Here is a 26,670-nt window from a genome sequence, read left to right on the forward strand (position 1 = left end):
CAAGTTGGAAGTTAAACTACTTTCCTGGATATCTGAAACAGAATTACATTAAAATAACCTGAAGTTTAGAAATATATCTGAGGATTTGAGGAAATAAGATTTAGAAAGAGAAATGAAAAACGTATTCAAAACTTACCTTGACTTGGATGTAGAAGAAACTTTGGAAATTCAAGATATTCTGGGACAGCACAAAAAAGAAAATTGCCCTGTGCTATATGTATTAATTTTACATATGCTATATTTTTACTGGAATTTTAATTCTAGTGCTGGAATTTTAATTCTAGTACTAGAATTAAAAAGAAGTAATACTCCCTTAAAATTTGGGGACACAGTAATTGAGATTCTATCAGATGCATATTCATACATTCTTAGAGGACAAACCTGAAATTTCTGACAACTGTTGTTTAAAAAAAAAGTCAGATACAGGAGAACTATTACACTCCATCCAGAGGATAAAGATTTTGTATATTCCACTGATGATGCCAATAGAATGCTCATTGCCTGTGAAAGAACAAGGGAATGAAGACTGAGAAGGGACAGAAGTCCAAAAATTGGACCCAAAGGTTTCTATTTCTTCATAAATTATCTTGATAATTGACATAATGGATCAAATTAAAATATTCCTCAACTATTATTAATGGGATTAATTGCCCATTTCAAATTAAAAAAATCATCCCAAAAAAGAAAATGCACATATAATATGTCTTCAAGAGCCATGTATTTAAAAAGGTAATATAAACTTGTTGGAATGTAGATATTTTGTGGCCTGAGGCAGATGGAAAAAAAATGGAGTGGCTATAAACATGAAAAAATGTACTATGGAATTTGGAAAAGCAAATCCAAGATTAAGATGGGTCATTTGAAATGTTAGATTTTCAAACTGAATTTGGGGAAATAATAGTTGGCTCAATTTATGACTCAAATGACAATGAAATAAAGCTCTGTGAAACATTTTTCTCGACATCTTGATATTATAGAGGGAGATATTATGATTTTTGGAGATATAATTTTTTTCCTTCAAACAAATATGATTTATTTAAAAGGCAATTTGGTAAACTCCCACAAAATTTCTTAGACTTATGCCCTTATTATTTCATTTTAATGCACAGAGATAAAAATAAACTGCAGAGAAAAAATATATACTTATTGTTCTTCAGTTCACAAAAGTTCCTTAAGAATAGATATACGACTAACAAATTTAACTGCTAGAACAGAACATCATATTTGAAGTGCTAACAGGAATTAAAGAGCTTCTTCCAAATCAGTTTAACCTCTGATGTTAAACTGATATGACTCTAGCAAAGCATCCATGAGACAATTGTTTATTTTTCTAGCAGTTACTGGGCCTTATTTATATATTTTTGGTGAAATATGATTCAGAAACCAGAATAAAGCAAGTTTGTTTCTGAACATTCAAAAGCTTAAAACTTTATTTGGTGTCCTAATAAATATATTGCCTTTAAGGATTTTGGAATTCATTTTGTCTTCTTGTTTCAATAATTACCTTATTTACATGTTGTTGTTCAGTCGTTAAGCCGTGTCCGACTCTTTGTGACCCCATGAACCATATTGCGCCAGGCCTTCCTGTCCTTCACTGCCTCCCTGAGTTTGCTCAGTTTCATGCTCATTGCTTCAGTGATGCTATCTAACCATCTCATCCTCTGCCGTCCTCTTCTCCTTTTGCCTTCAATCTTTCCCAGCATCAGGGTCTTCTCCAAAGAGATCTCTCTTCGCATTAGGTGGCCAAAATATCTGAGCTTGAGCTTCATTATCAATCCTTCCAATGAGCAATCAGGGTTGATTTCCTTTAAGATTGACTGGTCTGACCTCCTAGCAGTCCAGGGGACTCTCAAGAGTCTTCTCCAGCACCACAGTTCAAAGGCATCAATTCTTCGGCGCTCGGCCTTTTTTATGGTCCAGCTCTCACAGCCATACATTACTACTGGAACCTTATTTACATGAGATTGCCTGATAGTTAGATGAAAGACAGGCAGTGCTCTAGTCTTCCCCATTTTTTTTTTCTGTATCATGAGGCTGATCAATCAAGTGGGTGGCTCCCAACTCGACTTTTTTGACCCCTACAGATAGTTCTAGTTCCAGTTTCTTTTTGTACTTCTTGCCATCTTTCAGGATTGTACTCCCTAATTTGGTTGAAAAATGCTAAATAACAGCGGAACATTTTCCACTTCTCAGTAGAAATAAAATAAACAGATGCATTAGGCATCTATTACATCTTATATGTGGTTAACACATAAAACAGAACATCTTCTTTCTTCCAAAAGAAGAAAAAGAACTTAAACTTTCTCTCCTCCCCCCCCCCCGCTTTCAGATATTATAGCATCATTCACTGTGGCTCTCAGGTGACAAAATAATTATAGTTTTCAAAATATTTAGCTTCCAGCTGCAAGAAGTTTGTCTACTTCTGAGTTCAGCATTGTATACTTTGATCATCAGTTGGTCTCAAAATCTTAACAGAAGTGTAATTATTAATTTGCCAAAAATTGAGCCTTACACCTTTTGTATGTTAAAGATACACTCTGTCATTGTTACATTCCCTCTGTAGTCACTAATTTGTCATTTATAGGCTTTGTGTCATGCATTTCCTTATGTGCCAAATTCCCTTTTTTCTGCTTTTTGTTTTTCTTCTGTTATTTTTGAACCACCTTAGTTTTGAACCACCTTGCCTGCTTATCCTCTTTTGTATGACATTCCTGGACCTCACCAAGTAATTTACATATTGGTCCTAAATTTCTTCTCCCTTCCTATTTTAAATTGAACATACCTAAATGTGTTCAGTTATACAATTTGTCCTATTGCTCCTAAATAAATGTTTAGCAATATCACAATTTTTGAATAAATACATACGATTAAGAGACACACCTAATACTAACCTTAATTTATCTGTTCATAAATACACTCTAAAATAAAATTAAGACATACTATAATAATTCATTTTGATAGAACTTGCGTTTTGATATATTTGTTTCATTGGCATTTTAATGACTTTATTACTGAATAGTAGTTGCAATTAATATATGTAATAACATATGTGTATATATATTTCAATTATTTAGTTTGTTGTGTTGCTGTGAGAAACTGTTTGGAATGTCGACAAAGGCAAAGAGAGAAAGTAAACAAATCTTCACTAATTTGCAGTAAAACACAAGAGACTCTTCAGGGCATAAGTGCAACTACTACTACCAAGGTAAAATATTTTCTTTTAATATATAACAGTCCATTAAAAATGAATAGGGAAACTTCACAGTTTGGTAATACCAAAATTATTTTCTTCTGTGCTTCCAGAAAGGCACCTTTACAACTTTCACAGTCTTGAGACAGCATCTGGATTTACTAGGAATGGTTGCATTTCATTTATTTATTACCAGTGCTTTTCATCCCTTCAGACAAGTGAATCTAAGAAGCTTACAAAGCTACCAAGAGTAATACTGACAAAACAAAAGAGAAAAAAATGTATATATCAAACAATTCAACATCAGTTATAGCAGTACAATATTTTATTTATTTATTTATTCAAATTTGTTATAGCCGCCCAACTCCAATGGACTCTGGGTGGCTTACAAAACCAAAAAAAGTTATAAAAACAGATAAAACATAAAACCACACAGACAGTCCAGACTAAAATGATCTTAAAAGTGACAGAAAGCAGAGTCCCCCAAAATACAATAATACAACGCCAGGCCTGGGACCAAAGCCAGGTTTTAAAAGCTTTCTGGAAACCTAGGAGAGAGGGCAGTGTCCTTATCTTGAGGGGATGCTGTTCCAGAAGGTGGGAACAGCTTCCTTGGTCCTGCAAGATGCAACATTTCATAGAGGGGACCTGGAGTGCTCCTCCTCTGCTGGAACATACTGTGTGGGCAGAAATGATTGAGACAATTGGTCCCTTATAAGGCCTAAAAAGAAGGTGTCTTATATATTCCACATATCTTCTTCATCAGTTCCTCAAGTCTTCACAAGCTTTCTGAATGTTACTAGTAACCATATGTGTTTTTTTCTGGGGAAGTTGTTTCAACAGAAGGGGAACTCTAGCAAACAACGTTTGGTTCTGAGTCTGTCCTGCTGTAGTTCCTGGGGAATGGTGATTTTCTTTAGGCATGCCTCAGGCAAGCAGTCTCCCAGATTCCCAGGTCCCATGCCATGTAAGACTTTATAAGTTATTAATGGCACCCTAAATTGCACCCAGAAACAAATGGACAACCAGCATAACTCCCACAGTATTGCTGTTGGTTGATGATATGGGGTGATGATAGTTTGTACCAGCTGAAATTTCTGGGTGGTCTTCAAAGGCTGTCTCATGTAGAGCAAATTACAGTAGTCCAGTCAATAAGTTACAAAGGCATGAGTCTTGCCAGTGCTTTTAGTTCTATAATATGGATAATTTAAAATGCAACATTATATGAACTTCCCTTTTTTTTTCCTCTTAGACTTTTTTTTTAACAGAATATCAGAGAAGATAAAAGGATTGGATATGAAATTTTCTTTTAAAATAACATAGTCAATGAAATAGTTATCTCTGGTATTCATAATCAGTATTTACATTGATGAAGCCTCCAGTAAACTTATTTTATTTAAGTAGATATGGAGAGAACTTATTATATAAAACAAATGAATCATTGTGTTAGAGGAGCTTATATTGATCTTTAAGATGTGAAACTGACATACTGTATATGATAGGCACTTTAAAAGTTTTTGATGATAGTTGCCTGTGTCCATTTTTTAAAATATGTTTATAATTTGTTGTATAGAAATGCAATGTAAAGAATTTTAATTGACAACATTAAAATTTAAATTTGTGTCATATAGAAGCCAACTGAAACATAAACTGATTGTACAATATTGGTTTTAGCACTGTTCTAGTAACAACCAGATTGGGGTGCCAAATTTTAAATCTGAAACCAACTTCACATACTGTATTTGAAACCAATAAAATACAAACTGCCTGACTGGTTGATAACTTCAAAAGCTGACTCTACAATTTGCTGAAACTCTGCAACTATTGCATTTTTAGGCTCCATTGGAAAATGTTCCCGGTAACCTATCCCCAATTAAAGACCCAGATAGGCTTCTTCAAGATGTTGATATTAATCGACTGCGAGCGGTTGTATTTCGTGATGTGGTAAGTATTATTGTGCTGCAGCTTTTAAAGAAAATATTGCCCCACTGGGTACATAGGCAAAGTGGGGAGCAAAGTCCAAACTGAGTGTTGATGACTTTCCTGTTTTGTCTACACAAGTCTGATTAACTAGTAAAAAAGTTTTATGGCTTCCTTCTAAGTTCTCCTCTGGGAGGAGTCACAAACTGGTTTGAGAATCTCTGAGTTAACATACATGGTATGATTAGAGTGATGTATTTGATTTTATTTCCCAACATTGCGATAGTTCTCATGTGTACATGTCTCAACCTTCTATAAGATGATAATTAAAGTACGTAGACCCAGTCATACCCTCTCTCACAGTCTACATTTTGGGAAGGTGAAAGAAATGTTCACATAAGTACCAGTCAAGGAAATGTCTAAAATGACTGTCATATAATAGCTTGTTTGTTTCCTTTTAATTTTAGTAATTTGCTCTACAACATTAAGACAGAAATGATAACTCTATCGTGTATTTTAATTGTATTTTATTTTGTGTGTGTGTGTATGTTTTTCTTTTCTCCAACAGGATGATAGCAAACAGGCACAATTTTTAGCTTTGGCTGTAGTTTACTTCATTTCTGTTTTAATGGTCTCCAAGTATCGGGATATTCTTGAACCACAACGAGAAACTGCAAGGTCTGGAAGCCAGGCAGGTAGAAATATCAGGCAAGAAATAAATTCACCAACAAGTACAGGTACTGCTGTTTTTCAGTTAATGCTGAGGAACTGTTGGGACACTTGATATTTGAATGTAGAAATTGAAGAATAAAGAATGCCTATTGACTTTTGAAAATATTTCTGCTTTTTCTACCATTGTAGTTAGGATGGTCTTAAGGACTAATTCTGAGTAAAGTTTTATTGGCAACAGATAGGACACTTTCTTCTAAGGCATGTAATTAATTGCAGGACACCAGCTAATTACTTACCCATTTTTTTTCATGAAAAATCAATTTTTATGTTTATTATATGATTTGAATTCAGATCATAAGTTATGTGATTCCGTTACTTTATGACAGTTTAGCAGCTGGGTATTTTTACACCATAATAGAATCTATATTTTGCCTGCACAAAATCCCAGATTTAATTTTTACTTATCAACATCTCTAAGGAGAGCCCCTGTCATGGCAAACTAGAGCAAATAATCTTATTTGGGATATGGTGTCATTTGAACATTAACAGTAACAACCATGGATGCAATATAATATATGTGCACTAGAAGAGAGAGACAGACATTTTATATTAATAAAATAAAAATATACTGGTTTATTTTTACTTATAAGCACCTATCTTGAAATACTCCTACTGTCTGAAAGGTGGTGTTTTGCCATTTGGCAAATACTGCCACCAGTCCATATTGCCAGTAGAGCAATCATTCAAAATTATCATCTAATCAATGAAAGTAAACAAAAACATATTTTGCGTAGATAAAATCTAATTATCCATAAAAGGGGAATAGTACTATATTTAGACAGAACTGAAGATTTTATAAACATTTAGGTGAATTTTAGATACAATACATGGCATGAAGGCATTTGTTCTCCTTAACAAAAACTGGATTAAATTTACTTTTTAGAGGCCTGAAAAGCTAGTGGAAATTTCGTTGTTGGAAAATATGTCTAACTACATGTCCTAACTTTGCTAGTTAAGTTAATAGTTGTTTGGGAATTCTAGTGTAACAGTGTATTTTCAGAAACTGTACTTGCTTTTAGTCCTCTAATTCACTAGGATTGTTGATTCAGCTTTTATGGAAGTGATTTAGGTGCTGTTTGTTTCAAGAGAGCTGGATTAAAACCAGCTTTGCCCTGGGTCATACTGCAAGGTCATAAAACTTTGTTTTCTCTGATGTACATTCCTTTGGGAAGACGATATCTTAAAGTGCGTGTGAATTCTTACCTATGAAACCTCTTTCTTCAGAGGCAGAGGTTCTTTGGATGAGACTCTTTAAAGATTGCCTCATTGGCATATTTTGTTTATATTGCAAACATACTGGAAAGAGAGTCAAAATTAATGGCAGATCCTTCCTTGTATTTTGCCTTCCCTTCATCCTCCTCCTCCTCCTCCTCCTCTTCATCTTTCTTTTTCTTCATCTTTTAATATTTTTGTAAGTAGCTCCCTGACCCTCTATCTTTTTCTCACTCTCTGCAAATGGAGGAATAAGAATATTCTTATGACATGAAATACAGTGAGCATTCTAATATTAGTTTGGATCAAGTTCCATTTGTTTAAATTTAAGCATAATTTAAAAAGAGAAATCTTGTCAGAGTCCAGTTCCTGGAATGTTTAACTTGTTTGTTAGAAGTACCTATTGTATGTAATGAGAACAGCTGTATCTTTGTTTACAATATAATCCTAGGCATGCTTATTCATGTGTCTTCTTTCCAAGTATATAGGAATAGGATTGGTGCCTAAAGACATTTTTAAAGTAACTAGAATAGTGCAATTAAACACAGTGACTTCATTTCAGATCCTTTGTTTGCTGTTTGTTTAAGGCTACTGAATCTTTCAAGATTTTCAGTATCATTAAGTGTAAGATTTGAAAATGAAATTGGTAGCAGTATATATGCTTTTTTTTTTTTTTAGCTCTTGGGGGGTTACAAATACCTTATTGATACTTTGATTATTAAATGACAAAATTGATTCATGAAAATCTGTCCTATGCTAAAATAGACAACATTACCATCAGTTCACCTAATTAAAATAAATGTTTCTGGCTCCTTAAATGCTTGAAGGATTTTGACTTAGGGTTTTTTTTTTAAAAAAATCAAACATATCTGTGTGAGAATCATATCTTTAAAATATGTATGGCTGTGCCATGTAAGCCCAATCCTTTCTTCCCAGAGAAGGTTGTTTAAAAATCAGTGGCCAAATCAGTACATGTTGTAATACTGTATATATATATATATAGGAGTTTGTTCTTACTTATTTTCTGACATATTTTTAATTACTAGTCTTCATGTTGTTTATATTATTGTGAACTATTTTCATTTTAGAATAAAACTATTGATTTCCATTGTTTATGCATGTAGAGTTCATGATATATTTCCTTTATTCAAACCATAATCAAGTAATTAACTATTCCTGCATTAATTTTTTTTAAATAAAAATAAAAATTATATTGCCTATTTTTAGATGATTTGCCTTAGAATTCAGCTACCTTTTGTGGCTGTGCTACAGTTAATGTATTTTTCTGTTTGTATGTTATTCCATATATAAAACTATTCCAACTGTTTCTGTCTTATATATGTGTATCCGTCTTTCCATATAAATGTTTCTCTGTATGTTGTATTATTTGCAAGTATGTTGTTTTTCTAGATTTCTCCCTGATAAATTGTTAGTGCCTTTGCGTGTTTCAGTAAGCTTCTGACATGGATCCTCAGTGGACTAAACTACCGGCAATAAGTAGCTGGCTCACAATTGACTCCATGATTTTCTTCACAGTTGTGGTTATACCATCTATCCCACACCCAAGTTTGAACCATGGATTCCTTGCCAAGTTAATACCTGAACAGAGCTTTACCCACTCATTTTACAAAGGTAATATTAACATCACCTCCTATTGTTTGGCACACTTATTTCATATTATATAATTCAAGAAGTTAATTATAATACAAAGTTTTGATCAAGAAGATGATATTTTGGGTTACATACAGATCAGAGTTTCTGGCAATGATACTGTGAACATTTTGTGCCTTGTTCATTAACAGTGTTATAGGAGATAATTAAAATTTAATAGTGTAAAGAAGTCTATTTCAACCCTTTAAAATAATACTGCAGTATAAGGAAGTTATATAGTACTATGTTCCTGAAACAGTTTGCTACCTTTTTTAAACCCTTTGTTTCTTTTGATTTAGAAACATGTCTTTTTCTATATAGCTTCCAATTCTTTTTACTTCCAGTAAGCAGACAGTATGATTGGAGATACCACTGAGGACAAAAAATTTGATGTCATTTCTAGGAGCAGTCACTTGGTCCCCTCCGTTTTATGCTATTACAGCAAAAAATGATGCAGAATTTTCTTCTTTTTTCTTCCATATAGCATGACATTTCTTTACCAGCTGACATACAATACATGGTTTTGCAGATATGTATAACTATACAATTTCTTATCTATCCTTTTTTTCTATGCACTGTGCAATATTAGCTGTATTTTAATTTAAATTGAATGGATAGATAGATAGATAGATAGATAGATAGATAGATAGATAGATAGATAGATAGATAAAAATTCCATAGAGACAGCCCAAAATGCTTAAGTTAGTCATACAAAGAAATAAAGGAATATTAATTTAGAATGGAGATCAGAAGACAGATGCCTTGGGCTTAGGGCAATGAGAACATTTACTGCTGCAGCAAAATAACAATTTCATAAAAAGGCAGTCTAGTGAGACTACAAACCAAACTCTTTTGAAGCCACAATTTTCTAGCTGAAAACTGTTTCAGATAAAGGTATACTTTCCCTGGAATATGTAAGAATTATAAAATCCTCACATACTTCACATTGCCAACACCACACATCTACACACAATACAAAGAAATGTCACCTTATATCGCCAGAGCCAAAAACTAACCTGTCTCCAAAAACATGTACACCCACCCTCTGGATTAAACCTAAAATTACACATATACATATTCATCATTTCTTAGCACATAGTCAGACAGTTTATATATCCATTCAAAAACACTCATTCTTATCCCAGAAGCCTTTCTCAAGGTTGCACCGCTAACTTTCCATAGGCTTTCCCAAATTCCTTACTAGTGCACATCTGTGGTCCCTAGTTCTGTTCTCCCTAGCCTTTCTTAGAAACTACTCCTGGCTAGCTTTATTAACCCTTCAATGTCTTCCATTTATTTCCAAATCCCCAGATAACATTTTGGTGCTCTCCCCAGACCCTAAAATTTATGTGGCAGCAGATTTTCCCACTGTGTTTTGTTTTGTTATCCTTTCATTTTTATCTAGTTAGTAGAATGCCAAGTTTTAGTTGCCTTGTCTTTGTTCTTTTCTTTGAAAAATGATTTTGATCCATATTATAGAACTAGGAGGCATTGTAAATAAGAAAAATGAAGAGTGAAGACCAGCTGGTAGTCATAGCACTGCTAGTTTTTAGCTAACCTCATTTTTTAAAACATTTTTTATAAATGGACAGGGAGATGAGTAGATGTCAGGATATTTTAGTTTTTCCACATAGCCTCAGGTTGTAGTCACATAACTGTAAATTAGAGACTAAACTATAACTAGAATATATTATTGGAATAAATAGGAATGGTATTGGAATTAGATCGTTGAGGTATGAGAAGAAACTCCTCTGCATTCCTGGTGTGGTGCCTATGGGTATCCTTCTGTCTTTCATATATCTCAGAGGCATTGTTAGAAAGCAAAAAATAAAAGGAGCTTGCAACATACAGCTCTGTGCCCTCCTCACAAATAGAGTTGATCTGAGATGATAGAGAGCCTGAAAAACTAACTAAAGATCCTTCAATTTTCTCCAAAAAGATACAAATGCATCAAGATTATTATTAGAATGTTTTCTGTATAAACTAGCAATAGGAATAGGCAGCATCCTAATGATATTCAACAATATTAGAATATACAAAGAACAATATTTCTTTTTCTGAATTATCTCGTCCTAATGGATTATTGCTAGTCTTCACTAGCAAAAATTAGGCAATAAATTATGTTGTATATGAAATTTTGGACTCGGATAATGATGGATTTATGTTGATCATTATCAAACTAATACAGCTTTAGACTGATTCTACAAGAAATTATTCATTCTTAAAAGAGGGCAGTTTTCCATTTTCCTTAATTCTATATTATTATTACTACAGGTGATCCTTGCTCGCAGTTATGAGGTTGCAACATTCCATGGTCACATGATTGCCATTTGCAATCTTCCCTGCTAGCTTCCAACAAACAAAGTCAATGGGGAAGCTGGCAGGAGATTGCAAATGGTGACCACGTGACATTGCACTTAATGATGGCATGGTATTCACTTAACAACAACAATCAGAAGTGCCAGAACTGCTGTCACTCAGTGGTGCGGTCACATGACGTTGCGTTTTATGACCATATTGCTTAACGACAAAAATTACCGTTGTTGACTGAGGACTACCTGTATTATTATAGTAGAATTTTGAAAAGCATTTCTGTTAATAAATGCCACAGTTGGTAATAAGAAATACCCTGGTAATAATAAACAATAAATCCATTTAGTAAAATAATTAGCCATATTATTAACCAATAATTAATAGCACAAAAATAACATCAACATAATTTATATCGGTGATTGGCATCACGTAGACTATATGCAACAGTAATTAGTGGCTATTGTAATCTTCCATGCTATGATTCAGCAGTGTGATTACTCAATGATTTTAGATAAGTTATACATTCTCAGTAATGTCAGTCTGGCTTTTTGCCTGCTTTTGGAATAGAAATGACTGCAGCAGCCCTGCGGGTAATCTGTGTCTGAAAATAATACAGAAGATATGACCCTGTTGATCTTCAAGGATTACTTAGTGACTTTCAACATGATAGTCTATGAACTTCTTTCAGATTTACTATAGTATTTGGAAGAATATGAGATGGAGTTATGGTTCACATCTTTTTTTAATAGATGCTTACAGAATGGATTGGTAGTCTTGTTGGCAGAAAAAAAAAGTTTTTTTTTTTTAAATTTTGTGGTTCTCCTCACAAATCATTTCTACTTTTAGCAATTTGAAACTGTTGAAGAAAATAATCCCCCCACATTTATGTGAATTTATTAATATAAGTTTACCAATTCTATATTTTATGTACAAATTGAAGAAATGAATAATTGACAGCTGCGACTAAACACACATTTAACTAACAAAAATGAATCCAGCCAAAATTAGGGGTGAGTTGATGGGTGATATCCTTTGGTTTGGGAGAAAACAGGCATGACCATGATTTGTGGTGTTTCACCACCTCTAAAATATATATGTTACAGCCTGTGTGTTTTCCAGGAAGCAGCAATAACTCAGAGGGTGCTTTTTTCCCCCTGTTAACTCCTTGTAGCTTTATAGCTGAGACCTTTCCAGGGTAGTGATGACTTTGCAGTAATTAGTTAGTAATTAGTAATTAGTTAGAAAGTAATTTTTGCCCTGTGAACTACAAGAGGCTGGATTTAAAGCTGCAGAAAAAAAATCCACTGGGTGCAGGCAGTCCTACAATTATTTAATGAAGCACCTAATTTCTGATGAATTATTTAAAATTGAGGCGAGGTTTAATTAGGGTTGGAGATACCATAGTTACTTAGGTGTGAGGCATTCAAATCACTTTGGCTTCATTATTATTTTCTTTCCTATATCTAAGTCATGCTACATTTTGAAAAGTATAACTTTCCCATTTCCATTTACAGTGGTACCTTGGTTCACGAACTTAATTCGTTCCGCGACTCTGGTCGCGAACTGAATTGGTTGTGAACCGAATCAAATTTTCCCATAAGGTTCAATGTAAATATGGTTAATCCGTTCTGACCCCTCCGAATTTGGTCGCCAACCGATTTTTGATCGCGTCCCGAATCAAATTTCCCCATAAGGTTCAATGTAATTACGGTTAATCCGTTCTGAACCATATGTTGTTGTTTTTTTTAAACCGCAAAAATATGTCACAAAGTACAGCACGAAGAGAGAGAAAGCTAACCTTGCGCGATGCAGCTTCTGGCGTGGAGGACAGGAAGGCGGGTGGGGAGGTGGATATTGCTTGGAGGGAGAGTCCCCCTCCCTACAGGAAGCCGCAACCACGTGTCACGGGAGGGCAAATGGCCACGGATCCTATTCGTAACCCGATCCGGCGTTTGCGAACGGAGGCAAAATTTTGCGAACAGAGCTGTTCATGAACCGAATTGTTCGTGAACAGAAGCGTTCGTGAACCGAGGTACCACTGTATTTCTAAACAATGGGTTGTGACTTGTTCAACTCTTATCCAAAATACTTTAATTTCTATAATACTTCCATTTCTTATTTATTCATTCATTTGAGAATGCCCCTATTATTCACATTTTTTCACTTCTGCAAGTAGAATTCTATCTCTTGTAATCTGATGCTGAACCCCGCTTCCTCTCTTGCAATGTCAGTTGCAGGCTATTCAGGACACTCCCCACCTCTGTCTCCTTCATTTCCCATTATGCTACCTCTGCTCAACACATACACATATGAGTTGAGAGCTCCTTTCATGCTGTGAGTTGTCACATTGTCTATATTCATCATTGCAATTTTACTCTCAAACTGATGCTGTCTAACTATTTTTAGTGATCATTTCACAAACTCTTCTGGTCATTACAGGCTCTTCATTTGCCTCTCTAGTTTATCCTCACTACTAATAATCCTTGCTTTTCTTCTTTTTCTGTCTCTTAAACATTGCTTGTGCCTATCTAAGGGGAATCATATTTATTCTGGAAAGGAGGAGTGGCTGAGCCTTTGGTTACATTGAAGAGTTTGTAATACCTTCCAGATTAAAATTGCTACTATGGTACAAGCTAATGTGGATCACTGTCTGTTCCATCTAATGACGTAGACAGTGACTCATGAAAGCTCATGCTATATAGATATTAGTCTTCTAGGTGTCATAATACTCTTTGTTATTGTTTCAAAGTAAATTAGTTATTTATCAGAACAGTATGGATCTGTATGGCATAATTGTATGCATTTGTCAAATTTGAAGAACTGTGCCAAGGTATTGGGTGTCTGTACATATATTTCTGTGCAATTTTCTTGCCAACAACAAAGAAGTGGCTTGATTTTTTTCAGGATTTTGGGTTTTTTGTTTTTTGTTTTACTTCCCGGTAAAGCATTCAGCCCTGAAATTCCCTGTTGGTCTTTCATTCAAGTTCCATGCAGATCCAAACCTGCTTAGCTTCTGAGCCCAGGCAAGTTCATCCAGGTTTTGCCAATTGCTGGGATCAAATTATTGGTGACTTCCTGGATATATCTATGAATGTACTTTTCCTGACAACAGTATGGAAGCTGTTTGCTATGACCTTCTCCCAGGATTTTTTTTTTTTTTACCCAGAGCCCAGCTATTTTCTAGATCCTGTATATAACTTCTAGTCAGATCCAATTATATTTAGCTTTTCAAGATCAGTAAAGGTTAGTTAGATGCTTAGAGCTCACTCTAGTCCACTGTATATTTTAGTATGCATACTTTTATAATTATATAGTTTGCATTATAACAGACATTATGTGCAAGACAGCATTAAAACATAATTTGACTGTTTTTAAAAATGTTGAAACTGCTGGACTGGCATTGAGATGACCCAGGCATTGGGATGACCCAGCCAAAGAAGACTATTGGATGACTTTTGACCAGTTACTCTCTAGCCCAGCCTATGACACAGGGATGCTGTTGTGAGGGAAAATGGAAGGAGGGAGCCCTCTGTGAACCACCTTCAGCTTCTGAATGAAAAAGAGGATATAATAAATAAACAAACAATCAATGTAACCTCATATCATCTGTTATAGGAACTGATTCACCTCAGCTTTCTATCTTAGAAAATGTTTTATCAATTTCAGCTATATTGAGTTTATTCTAAATATATTTTTTCCCTTTGGTGGTAATAAATAACGCTATTTCTAAGTACTACAGTGGTGCTTAAAAGTTTGTAAACCTTTTGAATTTTCAATATTTCTGCATAAATATAACCTAAAACATAATCTGTTCTCCACACAAGAGGTAAAACTAGATAAAGAGAACCTAATTAAACAAATGAGCCAAAAACATTATACTTGTTCATCTATTCATTGAGGAAAATGATCCAAAGCTACATATTTGTGTGTGTTAATCAAAACTTGATTCAGGCAAGTGCATCTGGGCCTGTAGTCTAAGTCTACTGCATTCATCAGCTCCTGATGAGCTTTCCAAAGTCACACATGCTTTATTCTTGAGTGTGAGATACTTTTTGCACATTTAGATATTTTCTGAGTCTCTAATTATGTAACACTTACATGGCAGCTAAGCTTCAATTGCTGTGTAGGAAAAGATTTATGATTATTATTAGCCCTTCCTTCTCCAGCAACAACTTTGTTCTGAAATGCCTCTCTTCAGAGCAGTTTGTTTATATTGACTTCAGTGGAGACTATTTTACAGCCATATTTCCATGTGTAGATTTTGTGTGCGTGTGTGTGCGTGTATGTATGCATGTATTTATTGGTTTGTTCTGGGGTATTTTGAAGGGAGAAATCACAACATGGCAGAAGGGAAATGCTTCCTGCACAATAACCGCTTTTGTAAATAGTATTTGTTGATGAATGGTTTTTAAAATAATTGCCAGGCTCCAGTTCACTGCTTGGACATTCTCTGTATCGGATTAACAGAAATGTAGAGTTCCTGATCTTCAGTCATTTGTTTCATATTAGCATGTTACTTTTGTATGATTAAACGATTTTCAGTAATAACTAAGGTAATTATTGTTTAATTCTTAGGCACCTGCTTCATGCCACCCCTTTACATTCAGTGTAACTTTTGGTTGTGGTAGTGACATTTCTTGCATGACTTTCATGTTTCTGGGGTAGATAGCTTATATATGTGATGTATGCTTGTAGCTGCAGTTCTGAATTTACCAAGAAAGCAGTCTTTGCTGAACTCTGGGTACTGATTGTCAGCACTGGAATGCTGGAAAACAAATGATGGTATGACCTTAACAACAGAAGAACCTGTCAGCGTAATAATCTGCTCTTGTAATGTACCTTATATTAGCATTTTATCCAAACACTCTTTAAATTATTACCATTTATCCCTGACATTCTTCTAATGTTGTGTACTATCACTGTAAATAGTTTTAAATTGAATTTTAACTTATTTTTTTATATAATCTTAGAGCTGGAAAGAGCATTTAAACTTTGCTCAGTTCAGGAAGTTGTTTTACAGGAGTTTGATCTCCCATCCTTTTGGCCTCTGCTTTAATAAGCCTCAGTATATTTACCCTAGAGGAAGAGGTCTCCCCCCCCACAATAATTTATTGTGAATTGGGCAAGTTGATAAGAATAGAAAAAGATTTAGTGAATCAAGAAATGAGCAAGAGATACAGTGAGCCACAGACATCTATGCTGCAAAGCTTAGATGCTTTGCAGATTAGCCTTTAGATACAGTAAGCTGCTACTTGAGAGGGCCTGTTCATCTGGTGAATTAAACTCTTATTGTAACCCCTAAATAAAACTTTACTCACTTTTCTTTCCTCCCTTCCCCGTCCAGTTATCTCTTTTCCTTACCTCATCTCCACCTAGTTTTGTTCTTTCTCTTTCTTTCCCTTCCCAGCATAGCTAACTCTTTGCTTTATCCCATCTCCACCCTGTTTTTTCCATATACCTGTATATTTGTATATGTGAAGTTGGTGTGTTTGAGAGCTGGTTGTTGTATGCAATCTGTTTTGTTAATACCTTAGTTTACATGCAATTATTAATGTAATATTTATTAAATCAATTAATGTAAATTCTTTTTGGGGAGGGTCATAGCCCTCTCCTTTGTTTAGAGTGTGCCCTGTAGGTATATACTGGATTTTTATCTATGTTCATATTGTTTCTCTTGGTGGAGGTGGTGATAGTGGTTGTCATAACTTTCAAAGTCTTTATTTTGGGTGAATCCTATATAACTTGCATAAAAGATTAAGAGATAAGAATTATTAGCTGTACATACACTTTAAATAGCTAAAGTATAAAAGTTTGGAATTGCCAAGTAGTGGAAACTGTAGCTTACATGGATTTTTAGAATGCATAGTACCTATTGTATTTGTCAAAAATGGATTAAATACTTCAAAATCACAGTAAAATATGGCTTGGTAAAAAGAAATATCAGGACACTACATATGCACTATTACTTAACTAAGCTTCAGAGAGATAACTTGTGTTAGTCTCCTGCAGCAAAACTAGAGTGTCTTGGTGTACTATCTTAATACATTGATTATGTTACAGTATTGCAACTGACTGACTTTTGCTGATCTCAGAAACCTAAACAGGGTCACACCTGGTAAGTACTTGAATGAGAGACTACTAGGAAATACCAAGGTTTTAGGCTAGACTAAGAATTAAACACACACACCCCAACACACACACATCCCAGGAGAAAGTAATGAATTGAGTTTGACGTAAAGAGACTTTGCTTTAATTTAAAGACTAAAGTATACTTTCTTGAAGGGAAGACATAAAAGTTGTTATTTCAAAACATGCTCGTTATTTATATTATATTTCATTCATTTACTAAATTAATGGTTTCTATGGGAAATAGTGGGAAAAAAGGTATCTGCTGTCCAACTCCCAGGCAAGCTTAAAATATCGGTTCAACATTATTTCTTTGTTATGTGTTTTAAATAATACAGAATTGAACTGATAAGAATTGCTGAATATTTTGAAAGCAGACTCTTAATTATGAATACATGAAGTCATTGTTTGGTTGCTGCCAATGTTTCTTTTGACTAAAGTAATTGAGTGTAAAAAAGTTAACAGTGCTAAAATTTATGATAAAATGTATATGCTTTTAGGAAGCAGATGAAATTGGTATTTAATTCTATAATTTTAAAGAGTTAAATGAATTAATTAAGTTACATTAATTGATGTTCCTCTTCTTCAATTCTACATTTATGTGTGTCCAAACAAGCACATATATAGCTGTGAGTACAAAGCAAAGAGACGCTTCCTCTTCTAAACTGCTAGTAGATTTCTGATTTGTCACTGTGGAAAACCGGGGTTTGTCAGCTGGTGTTGCTAGGAAAGTAGGTGAATGGGAAGTTACGTCCATCCACTCACCCCTTAAATCACACCCCATCTCTTAGGAAACTTTCACATGAGGATTATGTGCCAGTATGAAACAAATCTGAACCTCTTGATTCCTTAGCAGTAGCTGTGTTCAACTGGCTCACCTGTAATGTATTTGAAACTTATGAAACCAACCTCCCCTTTTTTTAATGCTATAGTCCATGATGCTTGTGGGCAGATCTCGCAGGAGAATAATGTGCCTTGAACCTCAGAGGAATTGCTTTTAGTTTTTGCTTTTGTTGCATATGACAACATAAATGCATACAACATAAAAAAGGATGTGGTTAGAGGTAGTGGTGGCGAAGGCAATTTATTTTATTTAGCTTTTCAAGCTAAATAAAATAAACCTTTATTTCCCTTTTTGCACAGAATAGGAGTGAAGGGATTAGTATTACTGCAGTACCTGTGGCAGCTCAAAGAAGGGAAATAACTTTTGGTCTATATTGTCAACATTTTAAGGTTCAAACTGCTTGTGAGTGGGGAGTGGAAACAGTAGTGGCCGTGCTTTTAGTGATCATAGAGTACAGTATCTGTTTTACTTTATGATCACTAGACAGCAAACCTTTTCATTTTGTCCTCCTGTCAGAAATCAAAGAGAAGCCAACTTCATAGAGTTTAGATAAAAGAGGGAATAGGAAGCTGGAACAGAACAGAGAGAAAGAATTAAAAAAAAAATAAAATAAAAAATGGAGAGAGGAAGATCATAAATTTTAGCACTGTTAACTTTTTTATACTCAGTTACTTCAGATAAAAGAAATGTTGACAGCAACCAAACATTGTTAGATTTCAAGCAACTGGAGAAAATCTTAGATCTCAAGCAACTGGAGAAAATGAGGCTAGAGCAGATAGGTACAGAGAAAAGAGAAGAAAAATGCAATAATATTAGGTGACAGGAAAGGGTAAGGCGGGAAGAGAAGAAGATTGAGTGAAAGAAAGTAAGCAATTAATGGCATGGAACTTGTACAGTTGGGGCCGTGAGGAAGAGCTCTTATTTATTTTATTTTATTTTATTTTATTTTTTAAATTTATTTGTTTGTTTGTTTGTTTGGATTTAGAGGCTGCCTGGCTCACAGATGACTCTGGGCAGCTTACATTTTAAAAGTAAGAAACAAACAATAAAAATAAGAGGAAAAACATGTATAGTTGGAAGAAAAAACCTCAACACGCCAGGAAAAAAAAATGTCAGAGGCTCAACAACCACCCTACCCCCAGACCTGGAGCAAAGTCAGGTTTTACTTTTGGAATAAATATAGTGTGAAAGCCATATGGATCTCTGGGAGGAAGCTCTTCCTGAGGACAGATGTTGTGACAGAGAAGTTGCACTTCCTAGATTCTGATAGATGACATTGTTTGAAGAGACCTGGGGCGCACCCACTCTGCCCAATCTTATTGGGTGAGCAGAAATGATGGGAGATAGGTGGACCTTCAAATAACCAGACTCTATTCCATGGAGGGCTATATAAGTAATAACAAGCACATTGATTTGCTCCAGGAAGCCAACTGGCAACCAGTACAGCTTGTGAAACAGCGTCATATGGATATACTGTGGTGCACCCATCATTCTTCTTCAGAAGGTTCTGCTTCTGTGTTTCAACTGACACATTCTTGAGTCTGAAAGTCAAACAACCACCACTGACAATGTAGAATCCAGTTTTCCTGCTGGTACAAGTCTCAAACAATTCTGCAGCCCTAATTTGAGTGTTTGCCATCTTGCTGAAGACAGCTTCAGCAGTAAACTAGCCACCATGCTACCAACTTCTCACAACACAGAAAATGCAGACTAAAGGAGGATCGAAGCTGATTTCTGTTCTATCCCATTCTATTATAGTTGAGGCATATCAGTCAAGTTTCCACTTCCAGTGGAACATTCCTTGCCCGTGAATAAGAAAACCAAATTGAAGTCTGAATAGGCACTAACAAATCTAAATAGTGAAGTACCATCATTTTTTTGCGTGCATGTGGAGAAGTTATCTCTAATTTTATCCTATTTGCTGGAGAACAAACATCATATATTCTAGGTTTTCCAAGCTGAAGTAGTGCAGTTGGCAAAGCTGAAGCTGATGCAGCATGTCACAGAGCAGAGTTGTCAACCTAGGTCATGGTGAGATTGAAGACCAAAGTTAGAACTGAAGATTTCTGTTTGGATGAGGATGGCTATTCAGTACTAAATCTGAAAATACCCTAGTCAGGGACCCAGATCAGCTATCACAACTTTTATTCCAGCTTATCTGGTTCATAGGTGTAGCCACAAAAAAAAACTGCCTTCCTCTTGCTTCCAAGGATGTATGCTACAGGATCTCAGGGGCTAAGTATCCACCACTGTAATCTTGAGGGCCCCTGTAATTCTTCAGCTGCTATTTCAAATAGGAGCCACAACCTCTGTTATTCTTACCTGACCTCTGGAAGCTCCCTTTGCAAATGTGATAGCTCCATCAGGTAATTCTTCCACTCAGCAAAGGTATTGCTTTTATACTCCTTTCATGATGCAGTTTTTCACCACTGATGAATTCCTGCCTGGGTATTGATCACAGCTCTGATCCCTTGACATCTAAGGAACTTGGACTGTACTAGAAACATTGTGGCATATTAAAAAATTGAAGCTTTTGGCAGCTTCTTCCAAAGCCAAACTGTCCAGATTGCAATAGACAGCAGTGTGGAATATATCTCCAATTTCTAGGGATGCCTTCCTGTTTTCATGGAAAGGACCTCTTCTGCAGCTTTCTGCAGTTATTCCTCTGCTGATCAAGATTTTTGCAAAGATCTGCAGGGTCTTATTACTTAACAGTGACTTCAACAGCCATTTTTTTCTCCATTCTTGAAGCTGGTTCACCAAGTGACTCCCAGATAATAAAGCTGTACAACCCAGATCTTTTTCTCCACATCACAGTTGGTGGATGTGATCCCAGCTTCTCTTAGAGATAGGGCAGATGAGCTCTTCCTAAATTCTGTACCTCCTTTCCAGCTATATACAGATCTTTTGTGGATTTCTTGGAAGCCTGTCTCAAGAACTTCTTAATCAGTGTGTATTATCCATACAGAAAGGGAGCCTTTTGATATTCTTCACCATGTTTTTGCATTTGTCTTACATTGGAAAGAATGTGCCTGGCACTTTGTTCTATAAATGACTATTTTGCAGCTTTTCACATTCTATTTAGATCAGTGTTCCATATCTTTTTTCTTCAGTTTCCATCCTCTTGATTTTTGAATAGTGCTAATTTACTACTTGCATTGTTTCAAAGAGACCAATGTCCAAGTTTGGTTTTTCAAGTTCCTTCTGAAGGGATAGGACTTCTCTTGTCTTTTTCCAAATGGATAATTCTATCCATAAAACTTTGTTTTGAACTAGCTAGCCAACAGTGTCCTCTTGAGTTCCATGATAATGGTTCAAGAGCTACAGCAACATATGGGACTCTGCTATGCAGGATTCATGTACCAGAATTATGCTGGGTTGCTACTTGGGCTTAGTCTTCTTTTGTTAAGATGATCTGGATTTTCATTCTCAAACGGATGCAACTTTTGGAAGAGTAGTTCTTTCTTTGGTCATTAGAGGCTTCAGTTTCTGTTTTGATAATAAGTTAGCAAATCAACCATAAGTATGAATCACAGAGATCATGATGAAGAACTAATTATTTACTTGTAACTGAAGTTTTTTGAATGATCAGGTGTGAATTCAATCTATCCATACTCCTATCCTGTTTGGTGTCAGATGACCTCAAAATAACTCTTCAGATGTAGTGTCTAAGTCTCAGGAAGGAAAGAGTATCCTTCATATTTGGTAATATGCACCAAAAAGGAGACTCTTAATACGAAACCTATAAGTTCTAGAGGATAACCTATATGTGTGAATTTGCAGATGATTCCAGTTACAGGTAAGTACTGTATATACTAGTGGATCAGCCAAGAATTTCAGGTGCCAAAATACACCCAAAAAAATTATCCAAGGATGGGCTTATCCACAAATATATACAGTAGGTAGGTATAACGGTAGGCTTTTCCCTCAATATTTTTAAAGTACCCATTTATCCTGTATATACTTGCTTATAAGCCCAGATCCTTGAATTTTTAACCAAAATACCATGAAAAATAAGCAGGCAAGCCAATTGTGAAAATTAAAACATATGAAAATTTCGAGGTCAGTTTATCCATGGGTAGCACATTTTTAATGGTGCTTTGGTTAAAAATTTGAGGGTCAGTTTATCTGCGGGTGGCCTTATATGCAAGTAATGAATACTGTAATGAATTCCTATGCATGGTATTAAGAAACCTATCTGTAATAAAGCTAGAACTTGGGATCATTTAGTAAAATTAATGATGACAAATAATAAAAAAAACAGTTCTTCACAAAATACATAATTCAGTTATGGAATTTATTGCCATAACTTGTAGTAATAGTTTCAGTTTGCAAAGTTTTTAAAGATGATTAGTTAAATTCATGATGGATGACATTATCAACAGTTACTAGTCATGTGTATGTATTTATTTGATATGCCTTTCAATAACAGACTTGGAGAATAGGGCAAAAGGAGGGTGCTATTGTGTTTTTTTCCTGCTCATGGGCTTCCTGTCAGCATGTGATATCTGTATGCAAACAGAATGCAGAACCTAAATACATTTAGTCTGGTCCAACAGGGCTTTTCGTACATTACACTTATCCTAGGTAATGAGGTAGCTTGATTCTCTGTTATTCTAAGCTGTTTGTTTGTTTTTTATATATCAAATTTATATCACCGCCCAACTCCCCCACAAGGAGGGACTCTGGGCGGTTAGATTTATTCCTACTGAAATCAAAAGAAACAATTCCATTTGTAATATTGAGTTCTTCATTCTACAGATCTTGTAGTTGGAAAACCACTATTATTAGAAAAGAACTTTAGGTAGAAACCATGTCCACAATTTCATTCTTGGCAGTGAATTTCATGTATAGGTAAAGTTATAGGAAGAACTTTTGAGTATTATGAATTCTTTAATTAGGAAAGAAACTACTTTTCATAAAAATCATGTTTTTGTATGGTGTTTTCAGAAACTGAAATTAACAAAAATAAAGTTTACAGTTTGATACGGTTCCTAAGATTTATGAAAACTGTTATAAAATATCAAATATTTGAAAAATTGACAATAAACAGAACTTTAAGAACTTTAAGGTTAAGTTATTTTTGAGAAAGGAAGTATGTATTGTATATAGGGGCCTAGATTTTGGGTTAAGTCATACAGTAATACAGCCCACTTATTCCTGTAAGAAAATGGAGCTAAGAACTTCATATGTTTAGCCTAAATAAGACAAGAGTAAGGGGAGATATGATAGCAGTCTTCCAGTTCTTCACTTCATCCACTTGAAGGGCTGTCAAAGGGAAGAGGGTGTGGATTTATTTTCTATAATGCCTGAGAATAGGACAAGGACCAATGGAAACTTTACAGAGAGATATCCAAACTCAGAAAGAGGAAGAAATTCCTGACCATGGGAACTATTCAATAATGGGACAGCCTGCCTCTTCGAGTTCCAAGTGTTTTACCATTGGATGTTTTCAAACAAAGGTTTGACAGCCACTTATCTGGAATAATCTGAAGATTCTTGCCTGGAGATTGAACTAGAAGACCCAAAGGTCCCTTCCAACCCTATGATTCTATTTTAAAATGAACAAAACATCATTAAAATAATACATAAAATAGTTGAATAGAAAATGGGACGATTTAAACACATCATAGATGACCAGACATTTTATACTCCTGAACAGCAAATGTCTATACTATGTCAAATGTTTGCCAAAAGAATTTTTATCAGCAGAAATGACATTATGAGTGAAAAGGATTTTTATTCACCCTGCAGCTCATATGAATTTAGTAAATACAATAAATTTGCATTTATTTATTAAATTTACTATGGCCACCCAGCAGTCTTTTTTAAATCCAAAAACCAAATCATTTATCTCAGACCTCTATACATAATCTTTCTATTTTTTAAAAAAACCTTTCCTTTTCCTGTTTAAAATTAATTTCAGAAATAGGAACAAGAACAGCAATGTCTCAAGAAATCTGAAGTTGATTACAAGAAATGTAATGCAACTTCCATGACAATTGTACTAATATTAGGCAGCAGTGATCATTATGACAGCGTGCTCCATTTTTAATTACAAAAAGAAATATCTGTATTCTGGCTGATTTCTAGTAATAGGTGTATTGCATTCAAAATGTAGTTTCTAAAAATTGGAATGATGTACTGAACCAGCTGAGCACATTAACTAGAATCTGAAGATTTCCTATGTCCAAAAAGTACCAGAGGAAAAAGCTAGGAATACCAAAATATGTAGACATCTTGAGACATTGATTCAAGTTTCTTGTCAAAGTGCAATATACCTGTGCCTTCAAAATTCAGGTTGGGTCATCTGCTGCCTTCTCTGTTTGATTGTCAAAAGTTGGTGAAACATGCCTTTATTTGGGCAGGTTGTATGAAACAGTATAGGAAATTAGCAGATCAGACTGTTTTTTTAAAAAAATCTTTGCTGCTAAATAAATTATGGAATAGATACAGAATGTTAAGAAGGAATTGGACTAGGACCAAGGAGACCTCGGTTCATAGCTATCTTCAACCATGGAAGCTCACTCTCAGTGCAACCCTTCCTTACAGGATTACTGTGTGGAGAAAAATTGGAGGGGGAACGTTATGTGCTTGGCCTTGGGTCCCAGGAGGAAAGGCAAGATATAAACAAACACGTATATGCAAAATAATTTGTTGTATTCTGCTATCAGTTACTTTGTTTCCATAAGTTTGAAAGTACCCAAGTAGGCATTTCTGAAGCATTATTCTTCCAATCCCGCATTGAAGCCTTGCAATGTTGGCTGGACCAGTAAATGTATGAGTCATGGCTGCTGTGAAATTCCAGAATAAGAATGTATCACTAAGTGCCTCTTATATATTTTGGAGGGTTTTTCACCTATATTTTTATGCCTTATTTTGAGCTGACATCTGTATTAATTTTGGGGATATAATACTACTAATTTACAAACTTGAACATTTCTCTACTTTTTCTGTTGCAGAAACTCCTGCTGTATTTCCAGATAATATCAAAGAAAAAGAAACTCCAACAGCAATTGAAGATATTCCACTAGAAAGCTCCATTCCTCATACTGATTCTGGAATTGAAGAGGAACAAATACCCAGTATTTTAAATGGGACAGATTTAGAAACAAGCCCTGGTCCAGATGCTATGAGTGAATTGCTGTCTACTTTGTCATCTGAGGTGAAGAAATCTCAGGAAAGTTTAACGGAAAGTCCCAGTGAAATTCTGAAGCCTGCATCTTCAATATCAAGTATTAGCCAAAGCAAGGGTATTAATGTTAAAGAAATATTGAAAAGTCTGGTAGCAGCCCCTGTTGAAATTCCAGAATGTGGTCCTGATCCTATTCCATATCCTGATCCTGCACTGAAAAGAGAAGCTCAGCCTATTCTCCCAATGCAATTTCACTCTTTTGACAGGTATGTGACACAGTTCACTATTCTGTCTGTCTGTCTGTCCGTCCGTCCATCCATCCATCCATCCATCCATCCATCCATCCATCCATCCATCCATCCATCCATCCCCCTCCCACACATTACTCTTGATACTGGAGTCTTTAATTTGTTATGTTCATACATAACACAAAACTAACATTTTAACCATGGTTTGGTGAATAAACCAGAAATATTGGGAATATTCAGATGACATTATTTTTGCCAGCCAGTTTAGTTCTCAAGCTGCTTTATTGACTCCTCTTCCTAAGGAATGAGACAGCAACACTGCTCAGGGTGAAAGAGTCAATAGGAATGTGTGTAGCTAAAAATGGTTAATAGCAACTGGGTCATGTGAATGCAATTACTTTCACAGATGTGCACAATAATCATAGCTCATATGGTCAACTCAAAGGATAGTTTATTTTAGGTTGTAGTTTACTTGGGTGAATATTTGTTAGTTTTACTTGAATGTTTGTGGTGTATATTTATATGTGTGAATGCCTGTGGCAGTATTTGTGGAAGGATACAGCAAATGTTTGTGTGCCTATACATGTAGAGTCTGGATTTCTGTAACAATTCCAGTGCTGAAAAGAAAAAAGAGAACAACACAAGACACTACTGTGGTTGCACAAAAAGTTTAGTGAATATCTGAAAGCAAAAGAAGACAGATATGGGAGGTGTAAAGAGAGTTGGGACACCATGAAGATTATAAACAGATACCAAATAATTGTACAGGCAGTGTCAGAAAAACTAAAACCCAGTCATGCTGAAGTCAACAGGATGTTAAGAACAGCAAAACAGGTTTCATGAGACATGTTTGAAATAAAAGGAAGAGAAAAGAATAAATATACCAGCATATTCAGCTGAAGAAAGCAAAATGCCAATGGTAACCAAAAAAAAAAAAAAATCTATTTAGTCAATCATGATTTTGGCTTAGTCTTAGTAAAGGGCACTTATTTACTGTGGATGAATTTAAATCTCCAGGGCATATCTCCAGAGAGTGATCTGTTAGCACTTTGAAAACCAAATTTCAAAATAAACACAATTTACTAAGGAAGTTAACCCATTTTTAAAATATGATATAAAGCCAGAAATCAGAATGAGCAAATCATGGTGGCTTTATATCATATTTTAAAAATGGGTTAACTTCCTTAGTAAATTGTGTGAATGCTATTGGCAAATATTTGACAAAGTATCTCATGATATTTTGATTATCACACCGACTAAATGTGGGATTGATGGCAATTCCGTTAGGTGGTTTCACAGT

At 35.1% G+C, this 26,670-nt stretch overlaps 1 protein-coding gene across 3 annotated transcripts in view; it reads left to right on the forward strand.

Annotated features, from left to right (window-relative positions):
- NBEA (neurobeachin) overlaps positions 1-26,670 on the forward strand; it is a 441,196-nt gene that overhangs the window by 125,524 nt on the left and 289,002 nt on the right. For 2 of the 3 annotated variants that reach the window (XM_088140729.1, XM_088140730.1), the window contains exons 27-31: positions 3,075-3,205; positions 5,027-5,134; positions 5,679-5,847; positions 8,591-8,686; positions 24,950-25,388. In XM_088140729.1, coding sequence (XP_087996855.1) covers positions 3,075-3,205; positions 5,027-5,134; positions 5,679-5,847; positions 8,591-8,686; positions 24,950-25,388 — 943 coding nt within the window. The remainder of the gene's footprint in view (positions 1-3,074; positions 3,206-5,026; positions 5,135-5,678; positions 5,848-8,590; positions 8,687-24,949; positions 25,389-26,670) is intronic. The other variant, XM_088140731.1, reaches the window with a different exon arrangement.

Source organism: Python bivittatus, unplaced genomic scaffold, assembly GCF_059951505.1.
Source record: "Python bivittatus isolate LINGU-HERP-01145 unplaced genomic scaffold, Pbiv_v1 ctg000340_np1212, whole genome shotgun sequence".
In the NCBI taxonomy this organism is placed as follows: domain Eukaryota; kingdom Metazoa; phylum Chordata; class Lepidosauria; order Squamata; family Pythonidae; genus Python; species Python bivittatus.